Source organism: Hypanus sabinus, chromosome 10 (assembly GCF_030144855.1).
Source record: "Hypanus sabinus isolate sHypSab1 chromosome 10, sHypSab1.hap1, whole genome shotgun sequence".
NCBI classification, from domain to species: Eukaryota; Metazoa; Chordata; class Chondrichthyes; order Myliobatiformes; family Dasyatidae; genus Hypanus; species Hypanus sabinus.
The window spans coordinates 135,934,372-135,956,876 of record NC_082715.1 but is presented as its reverse complement, the minus strand read 5'-3'; the positions used below and the strand labels follow the sequence as shown (position 1 = coordinate 135,956,876).

Below are 22,505 nucleotides of genomic sequence, written 5' to 3'. Positions count from 1 at the left end.
GCATAAAAGCCAAGGAAAGGGCATTAAAGTATCAAAAGTGAGTGGGAAGTTGGATAATTGGGAAGCTTTTAGAATTAAACAAAAGACAACTAAAAAAAGCTATCGGAGAAAAGCTAGTCAATAACATAAAGCAGGATACTGAAAGCTTTTTCAGTTATATAAAGAGTAAAAGGGAGTTGAGAGTTGATATTAGACCACTGGAAAATGATGCTGGTGAGGTAGTAGTGGGGGACAAAGAAATGGCACATGAACTTAATGGGTACTTTGCATCATTCTTCACTGAGATAGACACAAGCAGTGTGCCAGAAGTCCATGACTGTCAGGGAGCAGGAGTGAGAGCCATTGCTATTACAAAGCAAAAAGTGCTAGGCAAACTCAAAGGTCTTAAGGTGGATAAGTCACCTGGACCAAGTGGAGTACATCCCAGAGTCCTGAGAGAGGTTGCTGAAGAGATAACAGATTTAATGTCATGATCTTCCAATAATCACATGATTCTGGCAGCGTCCCAGAGGACTGGAAGATTGCAAATATCACTCCACTCTTTAAGAAGGGAGAAAGACAAAAGAAAAGATATTATAGGCCAGTTAACCTAACTGCAGTGGCTTGGAAAGTGTTTAAGACCATTATTAAGGATAAGGTTTGAGGTACTTGGAGACTAGTGATAAAATAAGGAAAAGTCAGCATGGTTTCTGTAAAGGGAAACTTTGCCTGACAAATCTGTTAGAGTTCTTCAAGGAAGTAACAAGCAGGAGACTATGGAGAGGGAGAGGGTGTCTTGGATTTTCAGAAGGCATTTGATAAGGTGCCACACGAGGCTGGGGGTAACAAGACAAATTTCTGTGGTGCTACAGTAAAGACACTGGCATGGATAGTGGAATGGGGGACAAACAGGAGGTAGTGACTGTGAATAAAAGGGGCCATTTCTGGTTGGCTGCTAGTGACTAGTGGTGTTCCTCAGGGGTCAGTTCTGTGGCCACTACTTTTCACACTGTTTGTCAATGATTTGAATAATTAAATTGATGGCTTTGTGGCAAAGTTTGCAGATGATACAAAGATAGGTGGAGAGGTAGGTAGTGCTGAGGAAGCAATGCAATTGCAGCAAGACTGAGACAAATCGGAAGAATGAGCAAAACAGTGGCAGATGGAATACAGTGATTGGAAATGTATGATAATGCATTTTGGTAAAACGAACAAAAGTGCAGACTATTATCTAAAGGAGATGAATGTTCATACATCAGATGTGCTGAGGGACTTGGGAGCCCTCGTGCAAGAGTCCCAGAAGGTCAATTGACAAGTTGAGTCTGTGGTAAAGAAGGCACATGCAATGTTGGCATTTATTTCAAGGAGAATAGAATATAAAAGTAAGGAGATAATGCTGAGCCTTTATAAGACACCACTCAGGCCACATTTGGAGTACAGTGCAAACACGAGGAAATCTGCAGATGCTGGAAATTCAAACAACAACACACACAAAATGCTGGTAGAACACAGCAGGCTAGGCAGCATCTATAGGGAGAAGCGATGTCGACGTTTCGGGCCGAGACTTCTGTGGATATACTTAAGGTGAAAGTTGACAGTTTCCTGATCAGTTTGGGCTTCAAAGGATATGGCGAGAAGGCAGGTGTATGGCATGAAGTAGGATCCAGGATCAGCCACGATGGATTGGCGGAGCAGACTTGATGGGCTGATTGGCCTAATTCTGCTCCTATGATGCCTTATGGCTTTATCTGTCATCTCTTCATTATCTACTTATGACTCCACCAAGGAGGATTAGGAATGGAATTTAAAACACTACAAGCCCTTTGCTCCACCATGTCTGTGCTGATCACAATGTGCAAATAATCCCACCTGCTGTACATGACCCACATTCAATGCATATTCATTTACCTATTAAAAGTCTCTCAAACACAGCACCTCCTGGAAGCCTGTACCAAGCACCTATCACTCTTTGTAAACAAAACATCCCATGCATAACTCCTTTAAACATTTTTCCCTCACCTTAAATGCATTTCTATCCTGGGTAAAAGATTCTGCCTATCCTATTTATCCCATTTCTGACTGGCTGTAAACCTCTGATTCTCCAGAGAACGCAATCCCACTTTGTCCAACCTCTCTAATAATAAATAAATATTGCTTATTGATTACAGCTCCATTTTCAATACTATAATTCTAAGCACTCATCACATAACTGTGAACCCTGAAAGTCATCCTCTCCCACTGAAAATGGATCCTCGACTTCTTGACCAACAGCCAACAGACAGTAAGGATAGACAACAATAGCTCCACAATGATTACTCCGAACAATGGTGCTCAACAAGGTTGAATCCTTACCCTCTGATCTACTGAGTATACTTATGACTGCGTGGCCAGATTCTTTTCTAAATCCATCTACGACTTTGCAGATGATACCACAGTGTGGGCCATATCTCAAATAATGATGGGTTGCAATACAGGAAGGAGATAGCCTCGTGACATGGTCACATGACAATAACCTTGACTTCAATGTCAGTAAAACCAGAGAGCTGGTTATTCACTTCAGGGAGTGAGGTGGTGCACATGCACCTGTCTACACCAATGGAATTGAATCTTTCAAGTTCCTAAGTTCCAGTAACTTGTGATCAAACCATGTAAGTGCTATGGCTAAGAAAGCTCACCAATACCTCTACTTCCTCAGGAAGCTAAAGAAATTCAGCATGTTCCCTTCGACTCTTACCAATTTTCATCAATACATCATAAAAGGAATCCTACCTGGATACATCACATCTAAGTATGGCAACTGTTCTGCTCATGACCACGAGAAAATCTCCAGAGTTGTGGACCCAGTTCAGCACATCAAGGAAATCCTCTATGGATTCTCCTATACTTCTCGCTGCCTCAGTAAAGCAGCCCGCAAACTCAAAGACCCCAACCACACTGGACATTTTTGCTTCCCCCTTCTCCCATCACATAGGAGAGGAATCGATGTGGGTACAGTGCATAACACTAAGGGGCAGAAAACGCTGGTGGGAGTTGTGTACAGGCCACCTAACAGTAGTAGTGAGGTTGGGGATGGCATTAAACAGGAAATTAGAAATGCGTGCAATAAAGGAACAGTAGTTATAATGGGTGACTTCAATCTACATATAGATGGGTGAACCAAATTGGTAAGGGTGCTGAGGAAGAGGATTTCTTAGAATGTATGCGGGATGGTTTTCTGAACCAACATGTCGAGGAACCAACTAGAGAGCAGGCCATTCTAGATTGGGTATTGAGCAATGAGGAAGGGTTAGTTAGCAATCTTGTTGTGCAAGGCCCCTTGGGTAAGAGTGGCCATAATATGGTGGAATTCTTCACTAAGATGGAGAGTGACATAGTTAATTCAGAAACAAAGGTTCTGAACTTAAAGAAGGGTAGCTTTGAAGGTATGAGACGTGAATTAGCTAAGATAGACTGGCAAATGATAATTAAAGAGTTGACGGAGGATATGCAACGGCAAGCATTTAAAGATTGCATGTATGAACTACAACAATTGTTCATCTCAGTTTGGCAAAAGAATAAACCAGGGAAGGTAGTGCACCCATGGCTGACAAGGGAAATTAGGGATAGTATCAAGTCCAAAGAAGAAACATATAAATTAGCAAAAAAAAGCAGCATATCACTGGGACTGAGAGAAATTCAGAGACCAGCAGAGGAGGCTTAATTAGGAAAGGGAAAAAAGATTATGAGAGAAAGCTGGCAGGGAACATAAAAACTGACTGTAAAAGCTTTCAGAGATACGTGAAAAGAAAAAGATTGGTCAAGTCAAGTGTAGGTCCTTTACAGTCAGAAACAGGTGAATTGATCATAGGGAACAAAGACATGGCAGACCAATTGAATAACTACTTTGGTTCTGTCTTCACTAAAGAGGACATAAATAATCTTCAGGAAATAGTAAGGGACCGATGGTCTAGTGAGATGGAGGAACTGAGGGAAATACATGTTAGTAGGGAAGTGGTGTTAGGTAAATTGAAGGGATTAAAGGCAGATAAATCCCCAGGGCCAGATGGTCTGCATCCCAGAGTGCTTAAGGAAGTAGCCCAAGAAATAGTGGATGCATTAGTGATAATTTTTCAAAACTCCTTAGATTCTGGATTAGTTCCTGAGGATTGGAGGGTGGCTAATGTAACCCCATGTTTTAAAAAAGGAGGGAGAGAAACCGGGGAATAATAGACCGGTTAGTCTGACATCGGTGGTGGGGAAAATGCTAGAGTCGGTTATCAAAGATGTGATAACAGCACATTTGGAAAGAGGTGAAATCATCGGACAAAGTCAGCATGGATTTGTGAAAGGAAAATCATGTCTGACGAATCTTATAGAATTTTTTTGAAGATGTAACTAGTAGAGTGGATAGGGGAGAGCCAGTGGATGTGGTATATTTATTTTCAAAAGGTTTTTGACAAGGTCCCACACAGGAGATTAGTGCGCAAACTTAAAGCACACGGTATTGGGGGTAAGGTATTGATGTGGATAGAGAATTGGTTGGCAGTCAGGAAGCAAAGAATGGGAGTAAAGGGACCTTTTCAGAATGGCAGGCAGTGACTAGTGGGGTACCGCAAGGCTCAGTGCTGGGACCCCAGTTGTTTACAATATATATTAATGATTGAGACGAGGGAATTAAATGCAGCATCTCCAAGTTTGCTGATGACACGAAGCTGGGCGGCGGTGTTAGCTGTGAGGAGGATGCTAAGAGGATGCAGGGTGACTTGGATAGGTTAGGTGAGTGGGCAAATTCATGGCAGATGCAATTTAATGTGGATAAATGTGAGGTTATCCACTTTGGTTGCAAGAACAGGAAAACAGATTATTATCTGAACGATGGCCGATTAGGAAAAGGGGAGATGCAACAAGACCTGGGTGTCATTGTACACCAGTCATTGAAGGTGGGCATGCAGGTACAGCAGGCGGTGAAAAAGGCAAATGGTATGTTGGCATTCATAGCAAAAGGATTTGAGTACAGGAGCAGGCAGGTTCTACTGCAGTTGTACAAGGCCCTGGTGAGACCGCACCTAGAATATTGTGTGCAGTTTTGGTCCCCTAATCTGAGGAAAGACATTCTTGCCATAGAGGGAGTACAGAGAAGGTTCACCAGATTGATTCCTGGGATGGCAGGAATCCATGTGCAAGTAAATGTTTTGGAATTCAGCAACAGAAGATTAAAATATTGCTAAATAAAGGGAAAAGAGAATTTAGGAGTAAACTAAGCAAATATGAAAAAAATGAGAGCATCAGCCAAAGGTCCAGTGTAAATGATGAACAAAACAAATCACTATTAGGAAAGAATTAGCAGGGAAGTTAATGAGCCTAATCACTGGCAAATCCCAAGGAACTCTGATGATCTACATCAGCTTTGTAACTGCAGTACCCTTATTCAAGAAGGGCAGCAGGGATAAGTCAATTAATTAGAAGCAGTGCGTCTGAATCTTTGGAAAACAACTCTGAGGGATGGGATTAATCTACAGTTGGAAAGGCAAGCATTAAGCCAAGGTAATCAGTATGGTTCTGTTGTTCAGAGGTCCTAAAAGACTAATACCAAAGAGCTTTTCCAACTAACCGAATACATTGTTCACAATAATTATGTTGTCTGCATATTTACTCATCGGGGCACCTACATTTTTATCCACACACACAGTGGCCACTTTATTAGCTACAGGGGCGGTCTTCTGCTGCTATAGCCCATCTATTTCAAGGTTTGACGTGTTGTGCATTCAGAGATGATCTTCTGCAGGCCACTGTTGTAATGCATGGTTATTTGAGTTACTGTTGTTTTCCTGTTAGCTTAAATCAGTCTGGTCATTCTCCTTCGACTTCTCTCATTAACCTGGCATTTTCACCCACACAGCCGGATATTTTGTGTTTTTCTCACCATTGTCTACAGAATCCAGAGACAGTTGTGCATGAAAGTCTGGCAGCAACAGTCATTCCACTGTCAATGTCACTTACACCACATTTCTTAAATACATATACTTACATACACACATATGTAGAGCTTACATTGCCGGTAATCAGCAGGAACTCAAAAAATGCAGCTTCGATCTGCGCAAAGTCATCAAGGCAGCAAAACAACAATACAGGGACAAGACCCACACTGAACTCTCCACCAACAAGACACGCAGCTTATGGCAAGGTCTGTACAACTCTGCATACTTCAAAGATAAATGCAGTGGAGTTTCCAACATTGCTGCCTCTCTCCCATATGAGCTAAATCTTTTTTATGCTCGATTCGATGTCGCCAATATTGAACCCCTGAGGAAACCTACAGCTGATGCGACCTGCACCTTGGCCATTTCTGACGCTGAAGTACGTAGGTATTTCCAACAAGTGGACAGTCACAAGGCTGCGGGACCAGATGGCATCCCAGGGTGGGTACTCAGGATGTGCGCGACACAACCGGCAGGTGTGTTTACTGACATTTTTAATCGCTTCGTCTCCCAGTGTTGAGTGCCCTCCTGCTTCAAATCACCCACCATTGTCCCTGTACCTAAAAAGACCAAGGTAACATGTCTGAACGACTGACATCTTGTCACACTCTCCTCAATAATAAGCAAATGGTTTGAGAGGCTGGTCAAGCACTACATCTGCAGCATGCTACCACCCACACAGCCCCCTCCTTTACTCTCTGTTTACCCATGACTATGTTGCCACCCACAGCTCCAATCTGCTAAGTAAGTTTGCTGACAACACTACACTGATTGGCCTAATCTCAAATAATAATGAGGCAGCCTACAGAGAAGTCATCACCCTGACACAGTGGTATCAAGATAACAACCTCTCCCTCAATGCTGCAAAAACAAAGGAGCTGGCTGTGGACTACAGGAGGAATGGAGACAGGCTAACCCCTATTGACATCAATGGATCTGGGGTTGAGAGGGCGAACAGCTTTAAGTTCATCACCAAGGATCTAACGTGGTCTGTACATACCAGCTGTGTGGTAAAAAAGGTACAACAGCACCTTTGTCACCTCAGACAGTTGAAAAAGTTTGGTATGGGCCCCCAAATCCTAAGAATACTTTCTATAGAGGCACAACTGAGAGCATCCTGACTGTCTGCATCACTGCCTGGTATAGGAAATTTACTTCCCTCAATCGCAGGACTCTGCAGAGTGGTGCAGACAGCCCTGCGCATCTGTGGATATGAACTTCCCACTAGTCGGGACATTTCCAGCAATAGGAGCATAAAAAAGGCCTGAAAGATCATTGGAGACCTGAGTTACCCCAACCACAAACTGTTCCAGCTGCTACCATCTGGGAAACGGCACCGCAGCATAAAAGGCAGGACCAACAGCCTCTGGGACACCTTCTGCCACCAGGCCATCAGACTGCTTAATTCATGCTGATACAATTGAATTTCTGTTATATCAACTACCCTGTTCTACATAATATTTACATAAATTACTATAAATTACATTGCACAGTTAGATGCAGACATAACGTAAAGATTTTTACTCCTCACATATATGAAGGGTGTAAGTAATAAAGTCAATTCTATATATATATAGGATATTCAGTATATATATTCAATACAAAATTGAATCACACTGGATTTAACATAAAAACACTTTTGTGTCAAAATGAAAACAGACAGCTACAAAGGTATCTAAATTAATTGCAAATATAAAACACAAAATAATTGATTACATAATTATTCACACCCTTCAAATCAGTATTTAGTAGATGCACATTTGGCACAATTACAGCCTTGTGTGTGGATCGGTCTCTTATCAGCTTTGCACATCTGGACACTGCAATTTCTCTCACATTCTTCTTTAAAAAAACTGCCCAATCTCTGTCAGATTGTATGTATATTATGAGTGAATAGCCCTTTTCAAGTCCAGCCATTTCTTAAATTGGATTGAGGATGGACTCTGACTTGGTTACTCCAGGACATTAACTTTGTTGTTTTTAACTTCTGTCTAACTTTGGCTTTACACTTGGGGTCTTTGTTTTACTAGAATATCATCTCATCGGGAGCAGCGGGTTAGCTGCTGTAAGTTGTGTGTCCAGAGCTCTGCACCTTTCTGGTCCCGACTCTCTAGGTACAGAGCTTGAAAAAAGCGACGCAACAGACTTTTAACATCGTAAATCCGTGAGTTATTCGTTATGAATCTCCCCTCGCTGTGAAACAGGGAAACCTCTTTTTCCCTTATTAGGGAGAGAGCAAGCCTGTGGTATGTCAAATTACTGGGTGAATGAGTAGTTTTTGGGGTACTGCAAGTCGGTGTCTTTACTGATGCTCTGCTGCATGCCTGAGTGCTTGATGGAGGGTGCTGATGATTTCTTGCTGGTGGCAGAGGGGGCAAACGTTGCCTTGCTGCTGTTTGTGCGTGGGAGGGGGGAGGTGGGGGGGGCTTTGGTGTTCTAACATTTAACTGTCATTCCTTCCTTGGGGCACTCCTCTGTTTTCTTGGGTGTTTGTGAAGAAAAATTTCAGGATGCATATTGTATACATTTCTCTGACATTAAATGTACCTTATGAAATCTAGAAAACAAATCTTCTCCCAAGTCACAGTTCCCTTGCAGATTGCATCAGGTTTTCCTCTAGAACTTCTCATATTTTGCTGCATTCATTTTATGTTCTACCTTTACAAGCTTTCCAGAGCCTGCTACACCCCCACAACATGATGCGGCCACCACCATGCTTCAAGGTGGGATGATGTGTAACATAACATACAAGTCTGATGGCCAAAGAGCTCGATTCTAGTTTCATCAGACCATAGAACCTTCTTCCAGCTAACTTCAGCGTCTCCCACATGCCTTCTGGCAAACTCTAGATGAGATTTCATGTGAGTTTTTTTCAGCAGTGGCTTTCTCTTTGCCACTCTCCATAAAGCTGTGACTGGTGAAGCACCCAGAGAACAGTTGTTGTATGTGCAATCTCTCCCACCTCAGCCACTGAAGCTTGCAACTCCTCCTAGGTTGTCACAGATCTCTTGGTGGCCTTCCTCACTAGTCCCCTTCTTGCACGGTCACACAGTTTTTGAAAATAGCCTCCATTTAACCTTTTATGTGACTTCTAAATCCAATTGGCTGCACTAGTGGAACACAGCAGGCCAGGCAGCATCTATGAGGAGAAGCACTGTCGATTTTTTGGGCCGAGACCCTTCGTCAGGACTAACTGAAAGGAAAGATGGTAAGAGATTTGAAAGTAGTGGGGGGAGGGGGAAATGCGAAATGATCTCCTATCTCGGCCCGAAACGTCGACAGTGCTTCTCCTTATAGATGCTGCCTGGCCTGCAGTGTTCCACCAGCATTTTGTGTATGCTGTTGTTTGAATTTCCAGCATCTACAGATTTCCTCGTGGCTGCACTAGTGATGATTTGGTGTGTCATGTTAAAGAAGGATAAATACTTATGCAATCAATTGTTTTGTGCTTTATATTTGTAATTAACTTAGATCACTTTGTAGAGATCCGAGTTGTTTTCTTTTGATCAGTGTCAAAAAGGCCATATTAAATCCACTGTGATTCAATGTTTGCAAAACAATAAAACATGAAAACTTCCAAGAGGGGTGAATACTTTTTATATGAGCTTGAGGATTTAGGGCAGTATCCTTGATGTTCCTAGTAGTGTGCTCTTCTGGACCGAGATCTCAGATGTTGGTCCTGGGGTTTGCTGGAGCCACTCTCCAAGTCCAGGTGTCACAGCTCCAAGTGCTCCTATCAGCACCAGGATTCCTCTGGCTTTAATCTTCTACATCCTTTCAATATGCTCCTGGTATTTCTTCACCTTCTCATATTCCTTCTTCCTGATGTTACTGTCATTCGGGATTACTATTGTTTTCTTCTGTTCCTTGTCCAATATTTCTAAGGCTGGTTGGTTGGCCAGTATCTGCATATCAGTCTATATTTGGAAGTCCCACAAGATCTTAGCTCTGTCATTCTCCACTACCTTCTTGGGTATTTCCCATTTGGACTTGTAAGTGTCCAATTCATACTCAATGCAGATATTCTTATACACAATGCCTGAAACTTGGTTATGCCCATCAGTGTATGCGATCCCTGATACCATGAGCACGATTGTTTCAGTGGATTCCTTGCACAGTCTGCATCTTGGGTCTTGTCTGGTGTGACAGATCCCTGATTCTATTGCCACTGGCAAGGTCGTTCATGATAGACTGATCGAGAAGATCAAGTCATTATGGAGACGGTACATTACTATACATATATATTTATTTCATGCTGTAAATGGAGGAGACTGGACAACATGGAATATATATATTTATATATAGTAATTTCTGGAAGACTATGTATACAACATCCACTGCTGTAACCTCTTCAAAACATTCAAGTTAGTAACATGTGACCTTCCCCACACAAAGCTAAGCTGACTATTCCTAATAAGCCCATGTTTCTCCAAATGCCAGCATATCTTATTCCTAAGAATCCTCCCCATTAACTTCCCTACCTTTGATCTCATTTTTACCAGCCTATAATTTTCTGGATTACTCCTATTGTGCTTTTTAAATGAAGGAACAATGACTAGTCTCCAGTCTTCTGGGGCTTAACCTATGGATAGGTAAGTCAGAAAGATCTCTGTACATTTTCTCCGCTGATGCTTTATAGAGGGATATGAGAGGAATCCGGGAATATGGGGATAGGGTGGAACTAATGAGACAAGGTCCTGTTAAATGGAAGAACAAGCTAGATGAGTTGAATGGTCAATCCTAGTTCTACTTCCAACCTTCTTATGGCCCTCCAGTTTAAGTTGGCCTTGAGCAAGAACAAAGCTGTGTATATGCAAGCAACACACACAAAATGCTGAGGGAACTTAGCAGGCCAGGCAGTATCTACGGAAAAGAGTATAGTCGACATTTCAGGCCGATACCCTTCAGCAGGGCTGAAGAAAAAAAAGATGAGAAGTAGAGTTAAAAGATGGGGAGAAGGGAGGGAGAAACACAAGGTGATAGGAGAAACTGAGAAAGGGATGGGTGAAGTAAAGAACTGGGAAGTTGATTGGTGAAAGAGATACAGGGTTGGAGAAGGGGAAATCTAAGGGGGAAGGGGGAAGACAGAAGGCCATGGAAGAAAGAAAAGGGGGCAGAAGAACTATAGGGAGGTGATGGGCAGGCATGGAGATAAAATGAGAGAGGGAAATGGGAATGAGGATTAGAGAAGGGGGCATTACCGGAAGTTTGAGAATTTAATGTTCATGCCCTCATGTTGGAGGCAACCCAGTCGGAAAATATGGTGTTGCTCCTCCAGCCTGAGGGAGGCCTCATCGTGACAGTAGAGGAGGCCATGAATAGACATATAGGAATGGGAAGTGGAATTAAAATGGGTTGCCGCTAGGCGATACTGCTTTTACCAGTGGATGGAGCGTAAGTGCTCGGCAAAGCAGTCTCCCAATCAACGGTGGGTCTCACCAATATACAAGAGGCTACACCAGGAGCACTGGACACAGTAAATGACTCCAACAGACTCACAGGTGAAATGTCACCTCACCTGGAAGGACTGTTTGTAGCTCTGAATGGTAGTGGGGAGGAGGTGTAGGGTTAGGTATAGCACTTGTTCCACTTGCACGGATAAGTGTCAGGAGGAAGATCAGTGGGGAGGGACAAATGGACAAGGGAGTCACGTAGGAAATGATCCCTGAGGAAAGCACAATGTAGGGGGGAGGGAAAGATGTCCTTGGTGGTGGGATCCTGTTGGAAGTGGCAGAAACTGCGGAGAATTAGGAGCTGGATGCGGAGGCTGGTAGGGTGGTAAGTGAGGACAAGAGAAACCCTATCCATGATAGGGTGGCACGAGGATTCTTTGCAATAGATTTATCTCCATTCCTGGCCAACTACCACTTAATTTCCTTTGGGCATTGTAGGTAAGCAGATGCTGACATTCCCACATGGCACATGTTGGCATGTGCTGGCTCACATTAGCTTGTATTGACAGAGGGCTTTTCTAGTGATTATTTGTTCTGTGATTGCACCACGGGAGGATCAGGTTTTCCAAGGACCCACCTGCTGTCACGGTCCCACAGCAACATGCGGATCTGGTTGAGGATTGATGCTTGGCCCAATTTAACCTCAATGGCCGACCGGCAGTCCTCATCAATTGGATGTCGAGAGAAGCCATGATCGAGGTCGTAGTTCTGCGTGTCACCATCGAGCAGGGCGGCCTTTAGTTCTCCCCCGATGACCTGCGCCCCATGCTTCATTGAGGCAATGTTCTCATCTGGGACTGGGGAACACAATGACGGAGCACGTCATTAAGAGCTCATGAACTGGCAACTGAGTGCCAACTCAAAGCGAGACACAGAGTGGAGGATTAAATTATTACTGACAATGATAAAATACTTGTGCTCTATCAGACAATCCCTGGACTAATGTGCTGAGTTGCATATATTTCAATGCAATAAGAACTGTAGAAAAAGGCAGATTAGTTCAGGGTATGATCAACACATGGAATTATGATACTGTAGCCATCAGTGAGACTTGGTTGCAGAAGCAGCAGGACTGGCAGCTGATTGTACTGGGATTCCATTATCTCAGACATGATAGAGCAGGAGGGATTAAAGGGGAGGGATAATACTACTAGTCAGGGAAAATGTCATAGCAGTGCCCAGTAAGGACAGATTGCAGAGCTCATCTACTGAGATGTTATGGGTAGAACTGAGGGATAATAAAGGTATGACCATGTTCATGGGATTATATTACAGACCACCAGGATCGGTTGCTTGGCATTCAAGGTAAGGTAGTAAATTGGATTAGACATTGGTTTTGTAGGAGAAGCCAGAGAGTGGTAGTAGATGGTTGCCTCTCTGACTGGAGGCCTGTGACTAGTTGAGCCGCAGAGATCGGGGCAAGATCTGTTGTTATTTGTCATCTACATCTACAATTTGGGTGAAAACTTGGTTAACTGGATCAGCAAGTTTACAGATGACACCAAGATTCAGGGTGTAATGGACAGAGAGGAAGACTATCAAAGCTTGCAGCAGGATCTGGGCCAGTAGGAAAAATGGGCTGAAAAGTGGAAGATGGAATTTAATGCAGATAAATGATAGGTGCTGCACTTTGCAAGGACCTACCAGGGTAGGTCTTACACAGTCAGCGGCAGGGCACTGAGTAAAGGGATCTGGAATGCAGGACCATAATGGATTGAAAGTGGACTCTCAGGTAGAGAGGGTCATTAAGAAAGCTTTTGGCATATCAGGCTTCATAGATCAAAGTAGTAAGTACAGGAATTGACATGTTATGTTTAAGTTGTTTAAGATGTTGGTGACTCCAAATATGGAATATTGTGTGCAGTTTTGGTACAGGAAAGATATAAGTAAGATTGAATGAGTACTGAGAAAATTTACATACATGTTGCTGGGACTTGAGGATGTAAATTATAAAGATTGAATAAGTTAGAACTTCATTCCGTGGGACATAGAAGAATGAGGGGTGATTAGACAGAGGAATAAAAACTTATGAGGGGTATATATAGGGTAGATGCAAGTAGACTTTTTCCACTGAGGTTGGGTGGTCATTGGTTAAGGGTAAAAGGTGAAATGCTGAAGGGGAACATGAGGGAAAACTACACTCGAGAGTAGTGAGAGTGTGGAATGAGCTGCCAGTATAAGTGGTTGGTACGATTTCAATTTCACTGCTCAAGTCAGATTTGGATAGGTAAATGGATATGAGGGCTATGGAGGACTATCATCCCGGTGCAGGTCGACGGGACAAGGCAGTTTAACTGGTTTGGCATAGACTGGACTGGTCGGAGGGCCTATTTCTGTGCTTTAGTTATTTATGACTACATGTGGGTGTCCACTGCAACGGACAACCTACAATTAAACAAGGCATAGCTTCCAAGCAAATGTCTCAGCTACCCACTTACTTACAGGAGCAAACCAGAGCGCTCACTGAGTATGTCACCCACAGTAAGCAAGTACTGCATGTTACCAACACAAAGAGTGTCCCACCATCACACACAATGAGTCCCACTCTGTAATATGCTGAATGTGTACTGTAATATTAATCTTCGTGTGACACTTCAGTGTTATTCCGCAACTATGAACTCTATTGTTACAACAGGAGTGTGTTGTCTGGTTTACTCCATGAGTGTGACCCTTACTGCTTCTCCCTGACCGTGACCACCAGTGTTAATTCAGAACTGTGCCTGGGATTGATTCTCCCTGACTGTAACCATTGGTGTTACTCCAAGAGTGTGACCTTCATCGATTGTTACTCCGAGAGTGTGACCCTCATCAATTCTCCCTGACTGTGATCACCAGTGTTATTTCGTGAGTGTGACCTGCACTGATTGTCCCTGACTGTGACCACCAGTGTTACACTGTGAGTGTGACCTGCACTGATTCTCACTGACTGTGACTAACAGTGTTATTCCATGAGTATGACCCTCACCGGTTCTCACTGACCGTGGCCACTGGTGTTACTCTGAGAGTGTGACCTGCACTGATTGGTCCTGAATGTGACCAACAGTGTTATTCCGTGAGTGTGACCCTCACTGATTCTCCATGACCGTGAGCATCAATGTTACTCTTGTAATGACCTGCTTAAGATTCCTACTGCTATGCTGTAGTATTTCATTTTAGCAGTTTTCCGCTAAAGCAGTGGGTCTGGCTGGTAAATTCATGGCTTCAGCTAGAGGTAAGATGCCATGTTGTTCAACTGGTGTTGACCACCAATGTTACTTTGTGAGTGTGTTCCACCCTGTTTATTACTGACTTGAGACCATCAGTGTTACTCTGTGAGTGTGACAACTGATTCTCCCTGACCTTGACCCCTGGTGTTAGTCCGTGAGTGTGACCCTCACTGATTCTCACTGACTGTGACCCCCGGTGTTAGTCTGTCAGTGTAACCCAACCTGAGCATGCTTACTCCTGTTACTCCATTGGCCTGACCCCGGTGATACCCTCTGAGGATTCCCCTCTATGTCCTACCATTAACTGTTATTGTGCAATCAAAAACTGTGCCCACACTGCTGGTACTTACAGGGGTTCCCAGCTGTGTCCCAACAGGGTCCATTTTAGAGCAATAACTGTGTCCATACTGCCAGTATTCACCATGGATGCCCCAGCACCCTGATACTGACCGTTACAGAGCAGAGGCCATGTCCACACTGTCTGTCACCGTGGATACTTTGAGACCCTGATACTGACTGTTATGTGTCCACACTGTCTGTACTCACATGGATGCCCAGCGGTACCCTGACACTGAGCATTAAAGTGCATTAGCTGTACTTGGTACTCACTGAGGATGCCCCGGTAGTTCAGCTCCATATCGCGACTCTCTGAGCGAATTTTGATGGCGTCTAAGATGGTGTCAGCGGAGAGGAGTGCCGAGGGCCGCACAACATTCAGCAGCTCCGTTAAACTCATCAGTGGCAGCCGGACCATCTTCATGATTTCTTCATGCATCTCCTCTGGGTTATGTTTACACCAGTTCATCAGAGCCAAGAAAATATCTTTCTCTGGAGCAGCAAATGAATCCCGGGACACCAGTTTGAGTAGAGCTGTCTGTGTGGATGAGATGGAAGACTTAGACCAAAGACGGAACCACCATATGACTTCACGTCCCAGCACTCAAAGGGGGATTCCTCTCCCATACATCCGTTCACCTTCAACTTTAATACAGCTATAGCTCACCAAAAGCCCAGAGTCCAAACTACCTCAGTCATCTCACCCATTAAACTTTATTTACCATGGGTTAAATGATATTGTTGCCATCACTGAGACATGGTTCAACAACGGGGCAGGACTGAAAACTAAGTATCTCACGAGATAGAACTTTCAGGCAAGACAGAGGGAGAAAAAGAATGAGAGGAGGTATTGCAGTGTTAATCAAAGATGACATTACTTCAGCACTGATGGATACCCTAGTAGGTTCCTCAAATATGGTCATATGAGCAGAAATGAGAAACAAGAAGGGTGTTTGTGGTAGTATTATGCACTATTATTGGTGTAATGCATGATCAAAGCCCCCACCCACCCATTCTCTCCTCTTCCATCAAACAGAAGATACAAAAGCTTGAAAACACATATTACCAGAATCAGACAGCTCCAACTTATGTTCCTGATATCTGTTGCTTACTTATTTAGTATTACTTTGTTTTTTGTCTCTTTGTATTTGCATATTTGCATACCAATATTTTTTTTGCATATTGGTTCTTTGTCTGCCCTTGCTATGCAAAGCTTCTCGTTGATTCTATCATGTTGCTTTGTATTTTCTATGAATGCCCACAAGAAAAAAAATCTCAGGATAGTACAGTATACAGTGTACACATATAGCACTATGCAAAACTCTTAAAAGAGAGAGAGGGAGAGGGAGGGGGAGAGGGAGGGGGAGAGGGGGAGGGGGGAGGGGAGGAGGAGGGGGAGAGAGAGAGAGAGAGAGAGTGAGAGAGAGAGAGTGAGAGAGAGAGAGTGAGAGAGAGAGAGAGTGAGAGCGAGAGAGAGAGAGAGAGAGAGAGAGAGAGAGAGAGAGAGAGAGAGAGAGAGAGAGAGCACGCACGCGCTAGGGTACCTGAGACTTTTGCACAGTACTGTATTTGTCTACATAGAATGCAGAGTGATTTTGTAAATCTGGCAGGAATAAAGCATGTTGGGTATGATGTGGGTGGAATGCCATGGGAAGGGTGTGGGACAGGTAGGAGAGAAGAATCGACAGGGGCAGCAGGGTGGCACAGACGTAAAAGGTGGAAAGGGGTGGCATCTCATTGCAGCTGCTAAAAACAATGAAGGAAGATGTGCTAGACGTGGGGGCTCATAGGGTGAACGTTAAGGACCAGGGGAACCCTACTTCCACAAACAGCATATCATCCTTCATCACTTCAGGCAGCTGCAAACAACATCTATAGACTCTCGTACCTCCATGGCCTAACCAAACTATATACTGCAGCAAAATGACTTCCCTGACTTTTACACACAGTCCCCTGACCAATGAAGGCAAGTATGGCATATACGTTTTTGCCACTTTATCATCATGTTAACTTTCAGGAAGCTATGGACTTGCACCCCTAGATCCTTCTCTACATCAGTTCTCTGAAGGATCCTGACATTTCCTGTATTCACTCCCCTTACAATGGGCCTCCCAAAGTACAACACCTCACAGATTAGATTAAATACCATCTCCCATTTCTCCACCTACTTCTGCAAATGCTAGATATACTAGGGTATCTTTTACCAATATTCTTCCCTATCTACAGCTCCATCTGTTGTGTCATCTGCTAACTCACTGATTAACACTCTTTCATTTTCAAAATCATTAACACAAACACTAGGCCCCAGCACTAATCCCAGTGGAACACCACTGGACGGAGACCTCCAGTTTGCACGCTTGTGATAATAAACCTGATTCTGATTCTGACCTACACATCACTAACTTCTTGTCCTCAAATCCAAACCAGGTTAGAATCTAACCTATCAAGTCATCATGAATCTTATACAATTTAATCTTCATTATAAGGGACCTTGCTGAAAGTTTTGTTGAAAGCAATGGATACTATCTACATCAATATTGATGATATCCATTAGCCTCTCACGTTAATTATCTTCATCATCTCCTCAAAAAGCTTAATCAAGTTTGCAAGACATAACCTGCCTCTCACAAAGCCACACTGACAGCTCCTAATAAGCCCATGCTTTTCTAAATGTGAGTAAACCCAAATCCTCATTCCTCTCCAGTGTTTTCCCTACCATTTATGTCAGGCTCACTAGCTTATAATTTCCTGTATTATCCCTACTGCTCTTTCTGAACACAGGAAAAACAATGGCCAATATGCCATCTTCTGGGGCCTTGCTTGGTGCTAGAGAGGAAATAAAGGTTTGTGTCAAAGCCTCAGTCTCCTCTCCTGCCTCTCGCAATTACCTGGTATATATCCCATCAATCCCTGAGAACTTGTCCACCTTGATGTTCTTGTAGACACCCATCACACACATCTTGATCTCAACATAAGCATGTCCCACACTGCTCTCACTCTACTCCTGGGTGAATACAATTCTTGCTGTAAAACAGCAAACAAGTTAAACAGCCAGCAAGATTCCACCCACCCCAAACATTCTCTCTTCTTTCCCTCCCATTGGGCAGAAAATACAAAAGTCAAAGCACATACACCAGGCACAAAGACATCCTCCACTCCACTGATGATGCTTAGCTTGCTGGGCTCTTCCAGCATTTTGTGCATGTTAAACTCATGATAGGGCCTCTCACCCTCTTCTCTTCTCCTCACCTTCCCATCATCTCCCTCTGTTCCACCCATCCTTCCCTTTCTTCTATGGTCTACTCCTGTTAGATTCCTTCATCTTCAGCCCTTTACTTCTTCCACCAATCCACTCCCAGCTTCTTACTTCACCTCTCTCTCCTACCCACTCACCTTCCCCCTCATCTGTCTTCACCTAGCACCTGTCAGCTTGCACTTCTCCCCCTTCCCCATCTTCTTATTCTGACATCTTCCCTCTTCCTTTCCAGTCTTGATGAAGGGTCTGGGACCAAATAAAGACTGTTTATTCCTCTCTATTGATGCTGCCTGTCTGGCTGAGTTCCTCAGGGTTGTTCTGGATTTCCAGCATCTGCAGAATCATTTCTATTTACAAGTTTAAACCAGATTGGCAAGGGGGTGGGACCCAAGCAGAAGTGAGGCAGGAAGCTGAGAGAGAATTCAATGACAGCAAAGTCAGTAAACAAGACAGCCCAGCAGCTTGTCAGGGAGCGAGAAAAGGCTGCTGGATTAAACTGCATTTAGTACAATGCAAGAAACCTGACAGGTATGGCAGATGAACTCAAAACATGGATGACTTCATTAGAAACTGCAGCCATCACAGAAACATCGTGAGGGAGGGTCAGGACTAGAGAATGCTTAAGAACTTAAGGACCTTGGAGTACAAATACACAGTTCCCTGAAAGTAATGTTGCATGTAGACAGGGTGGTGAAGGAGTTTGGCACTGCTCTTTATCAGCTAGGTCACTGAGTACAGAAGATGAAATGCTAAATTGCAGATATACAAGACGTTGGTGAGGGGCATTAGGAATTTTTTACAACATGAGAAAGCCTGCAGCTGCTGGAAATCCAAGCAACGCATGATTTTTTGTTCAGCTTTGGTCACCCTGCTAGAGGAAATATGCTATTAAACTGGAGAATGTGCAGAGGAGATTTATGAGGATACTGCCTGGAGTCAAGGGACTGAGGTATTAAGAGAGGATGAGCAGATTTGGAGTTCATTCACTGGACTGTCGGAGACTGAGGGTGTATAAAATCATGTGAGCAGAGGTGAGGTGAATATATAGGCTTATTGTTGGGTGAGCACATCCATTGGAGTGTCAGAGACTAAGGGGTGTATAAAACCATGTGGGGCAGCGATAGGGTGAGTATATAGTCTTTTTGTGGGGGAATCAAGAAGTAAAAGTTTAAGATGGGAAGGGGGCAGGGTTGAGCTAATTATTAGAAAACTGAGGGGCTACTATTTCAGCCAGAGAGCTGTCAGTTGTTGGAATAAACTGACAGAGGAAGTGGTTGAGTTAGGTGCAGTAACATTTAAAGGATTCTTTGACAGGTATATCAATAGGAAGGGTTATCTTAGCTGACATAGACTGATTGGGCCAAAGGGTTTGTTTCTGTACTGTATGACTGATAGAAAACACATCTGAAAAAGGATATGAACATGAAAGGCATGAATAGTTAGTGTCAAATGCAGATCAATGGGATTAGCGTAGATGGGTCCTTTGGCTGGCAATGCCAAGTTTGGCTAAAAGGCTTGTTTCTTTGCTGTACTATTGTAGAACCTCTTGGGGATGTTATATGCTGGTGCCAGAAGCATGGTGACACTTGAGGACTGCCCAGAACAGTTTTTGCTGATTTGATTTGATGCATTTCACTGTATATTTTGATGTACATGTGGCAAATAAAGCTGATATTTAAATATTTATCTCTCCTCACTTTAAACCTATGTTCTCTGGATTTAGATATCACTGTAATGGGAAGTAAGTTTTCACTTTAAGATTTCTTTTAAACACTGTAATTGTTTCTGTCTCTCCCATCTCTAATGGTAGCTTGTTCCAGATAACCATCACCCTCTGTGTAAACTACTTTGAGCTCTCCCCTCTAACCTTAAACCTTTCACCTTTCCTTCAAACTTCCCTGCCTTTGGAAGAAGATCACCCACCAGCTTCCTACATTCCAGTGAAAATAAATGTAGCCTGTCTAATTACAACTGCAGACTTCCATTCCAGGCAGCATCCTGGTCAACCTCTTGTGCACTTTCTCTCTAGTACATCCTCGAAGTGCTACCACATCTTTCTTCTGCACAGCAACCGGAACTGTAGTGTACTGTTCTGTTCTAAAACTGGCACAGTCTAACTAGCATTTTGTAAATCTGCAACACTAGGCACAACTCTTACACTCAATACCTTAGCCTATCAAGGCAATCATATCAGATCAAACATGAGAAAATCTGCAGCAACACACATAAATTGCCAGAGGAACTCAGTAGGTCGGGCAGCACTTGTGAAACAGAGTAAATGGTCGACGTTTCAGGCTAAGACTCTTCATCAGGACATGTCAGATACCTTAAGCACATCAGCTTAATTACTTTAAGCAAAGGTTTAAGCATATCAGATGCCTTCTTCATTACCTCAAGATCCTAAGATGTAGGAGCAGAATTAGGCTATTTGGCCCATCTAATCTACTCTGGCATTCAGTCATGACTGAGCCTTTCTCCTCCCCACTCCCCAGCCTTCTCCTGTAACCTTTGATGCCATGTCCAGTCAAGAACCTGTTAATCTCTGCCTTAAATACACCCAACAACCTGGCCTCCACAGCTATCCAACAGTGTCTTTGCTTTCAATGAGCTATGGACTTGCCCCTAAGATGCATCAATGCTCCTAAGGATTCTTTTCCCACCCTACCAAAAGTTGGCTTCCTAAACTGCATTACCTCAGATTTGTCTGGATTAAAATCCATCTGCCACCACTCAGCTGACCTTTCCAGATATGTTCCTTTGACTATCTAAACTCCACAAATTACTGCATTGTCTACAAAGTTAGACTGCCTATATCCCAATCCAAATATGCAAACAACAAAGGTTCCATCACTGATTGCTGAAGAACACCATTTGCAAGAGACTTCCCACAAAAAAAAGCAACCCACCTCAACTACTCTCTGCCCCCGATCAAAAATTCCATTTTGGATCCCTTGCGCCTTAACATTCTGCACCAATTTACTGTGTGGGAACTTGTCAAATGCCTCAGTGAAGTTGCCGTAAGTCATGTCTACCGCTCTGGCCTTCACCAATTTTCTGTGTTACATCTCATAAAATTCAGTTAGAATTGGGGCAGTTCTTGAAGGATGTATCAAGAGGAGCTGATGGGTAGAATCTGTAGATGCAGATTCTGTAGAATCTGTAGATCTGTAGAATCTGTACTCAAATGTTTAGAAGGCTTTTGAGAGTCTGTAGATGCAGGTACTCAAATGTTTAGAAGGCTTTTGAGAAAGTGTTAGAAAGGCAGGTGAACAAGATAAGAGCTCACTAAACTAGGACAAATACACTTGCATGAAGACTGTTTATCACACACAGAGTCAAAATAGATTAATCTTTTTCTGGCTGGAATGGTGTAATGAGTGGAATGGCTAAAGGATCAGTTTCTGGGCCTTCATTGTTTACTAATTGTATCGACAACTGGTAGAAAGGGGTAGACGGTATGTGAGTGTGTTGATGATATTTAAGTAGGTGCAGGAGCACACTGTGATAAGGATAATTGGATATAGGTAGGTAGAATGAGTGAGTGAAAACTTGGCACACATAGTTTAATGTGGGAACGTATGAGGTCATGCACTTCAGGGACAGGAATTAAAAGGCAGATAATGATCTAAATAAGGAAAGATTACAGATGAGTGAGTCAGTCTTGTGCATAAATCACACAAAAGTTAGCAGGCAGGTGCAGCACAAAGTCAGCACACTATCCTTTACTACAAGAGTTGGTGTAAAGAAATAGAGAGAATTTTTCCAATCCGAAAATGTGTTTTTTAGCCCACATAGAGTCATAAAACACTACAGCACATAAATAGGCCCTTTGGTCCATCCAATCTGTGCCAAACCATTAATCAGCCTAATCCCCTTAACCTGCACAGGCCATAGCCCTCCATACCCCTACCATCCGTGTTACCTATCCAATTTTCTCTTAAATATAGAAATTGACCCCACATCCACCATTTGTGCTGGCAGCTCGTTCTACACTCTCACCAAATTCTGAGTGAAGTAGTTTCCCCTAAATATTTCTCCTTTCACCCTCAACCCATGACCTCTAATTGTTGTTCTCATCCAACCTCATTTACCCTATTTGTACTCCTCATAATGTTGTATACCTCCATCAAATCTAGGGAATAAAGTCCTAACCTACTCAACCTTCCCTATAACTCAGGTCCTCAAGTCCTAGAAACATCCTTGCAAATTTTCTCTGCATTCTTTTAATTCTTTCTTGTAGGCAGGTGACCAAAACTGCACACAATACTCCAAATAAGGCCTCACCAACATCTTAAACAATTTCATCATAACATCCCAA

General features: G+C 43.2%; 1 protein-coding gene across 3 annotated transcripts in view; it reads right to left on the bottom strand.

The window, feature by feature from the left end:
- Positions 1–22,505, bottom strand: part of btbd9 (BTB (POZ) domain containing 9) — a 129,068-nt gene that overhangs the window by 81,777 nt on the left and 24,786 nt on the right. For all 3 annotated transcript variants that reach the window (XM_059983070.1, XM_059983071.1, XM_059983072.1), the window contains exons 4-5: positions 15,205–15,469; positions 11,967–12,186 (exon numbers count right to left, since the gene is read on the bottom strand). In XM_059983070.1, coding sequence (XP_059839053.1) covers positions 11,967–12,186; positions 15,205–15,469 — 485 coding nt within the window. The remainder of the gene's footprint in view (positions 1–11,966; positions 12,187–15,204; positions 15,470–22,505) is intronic.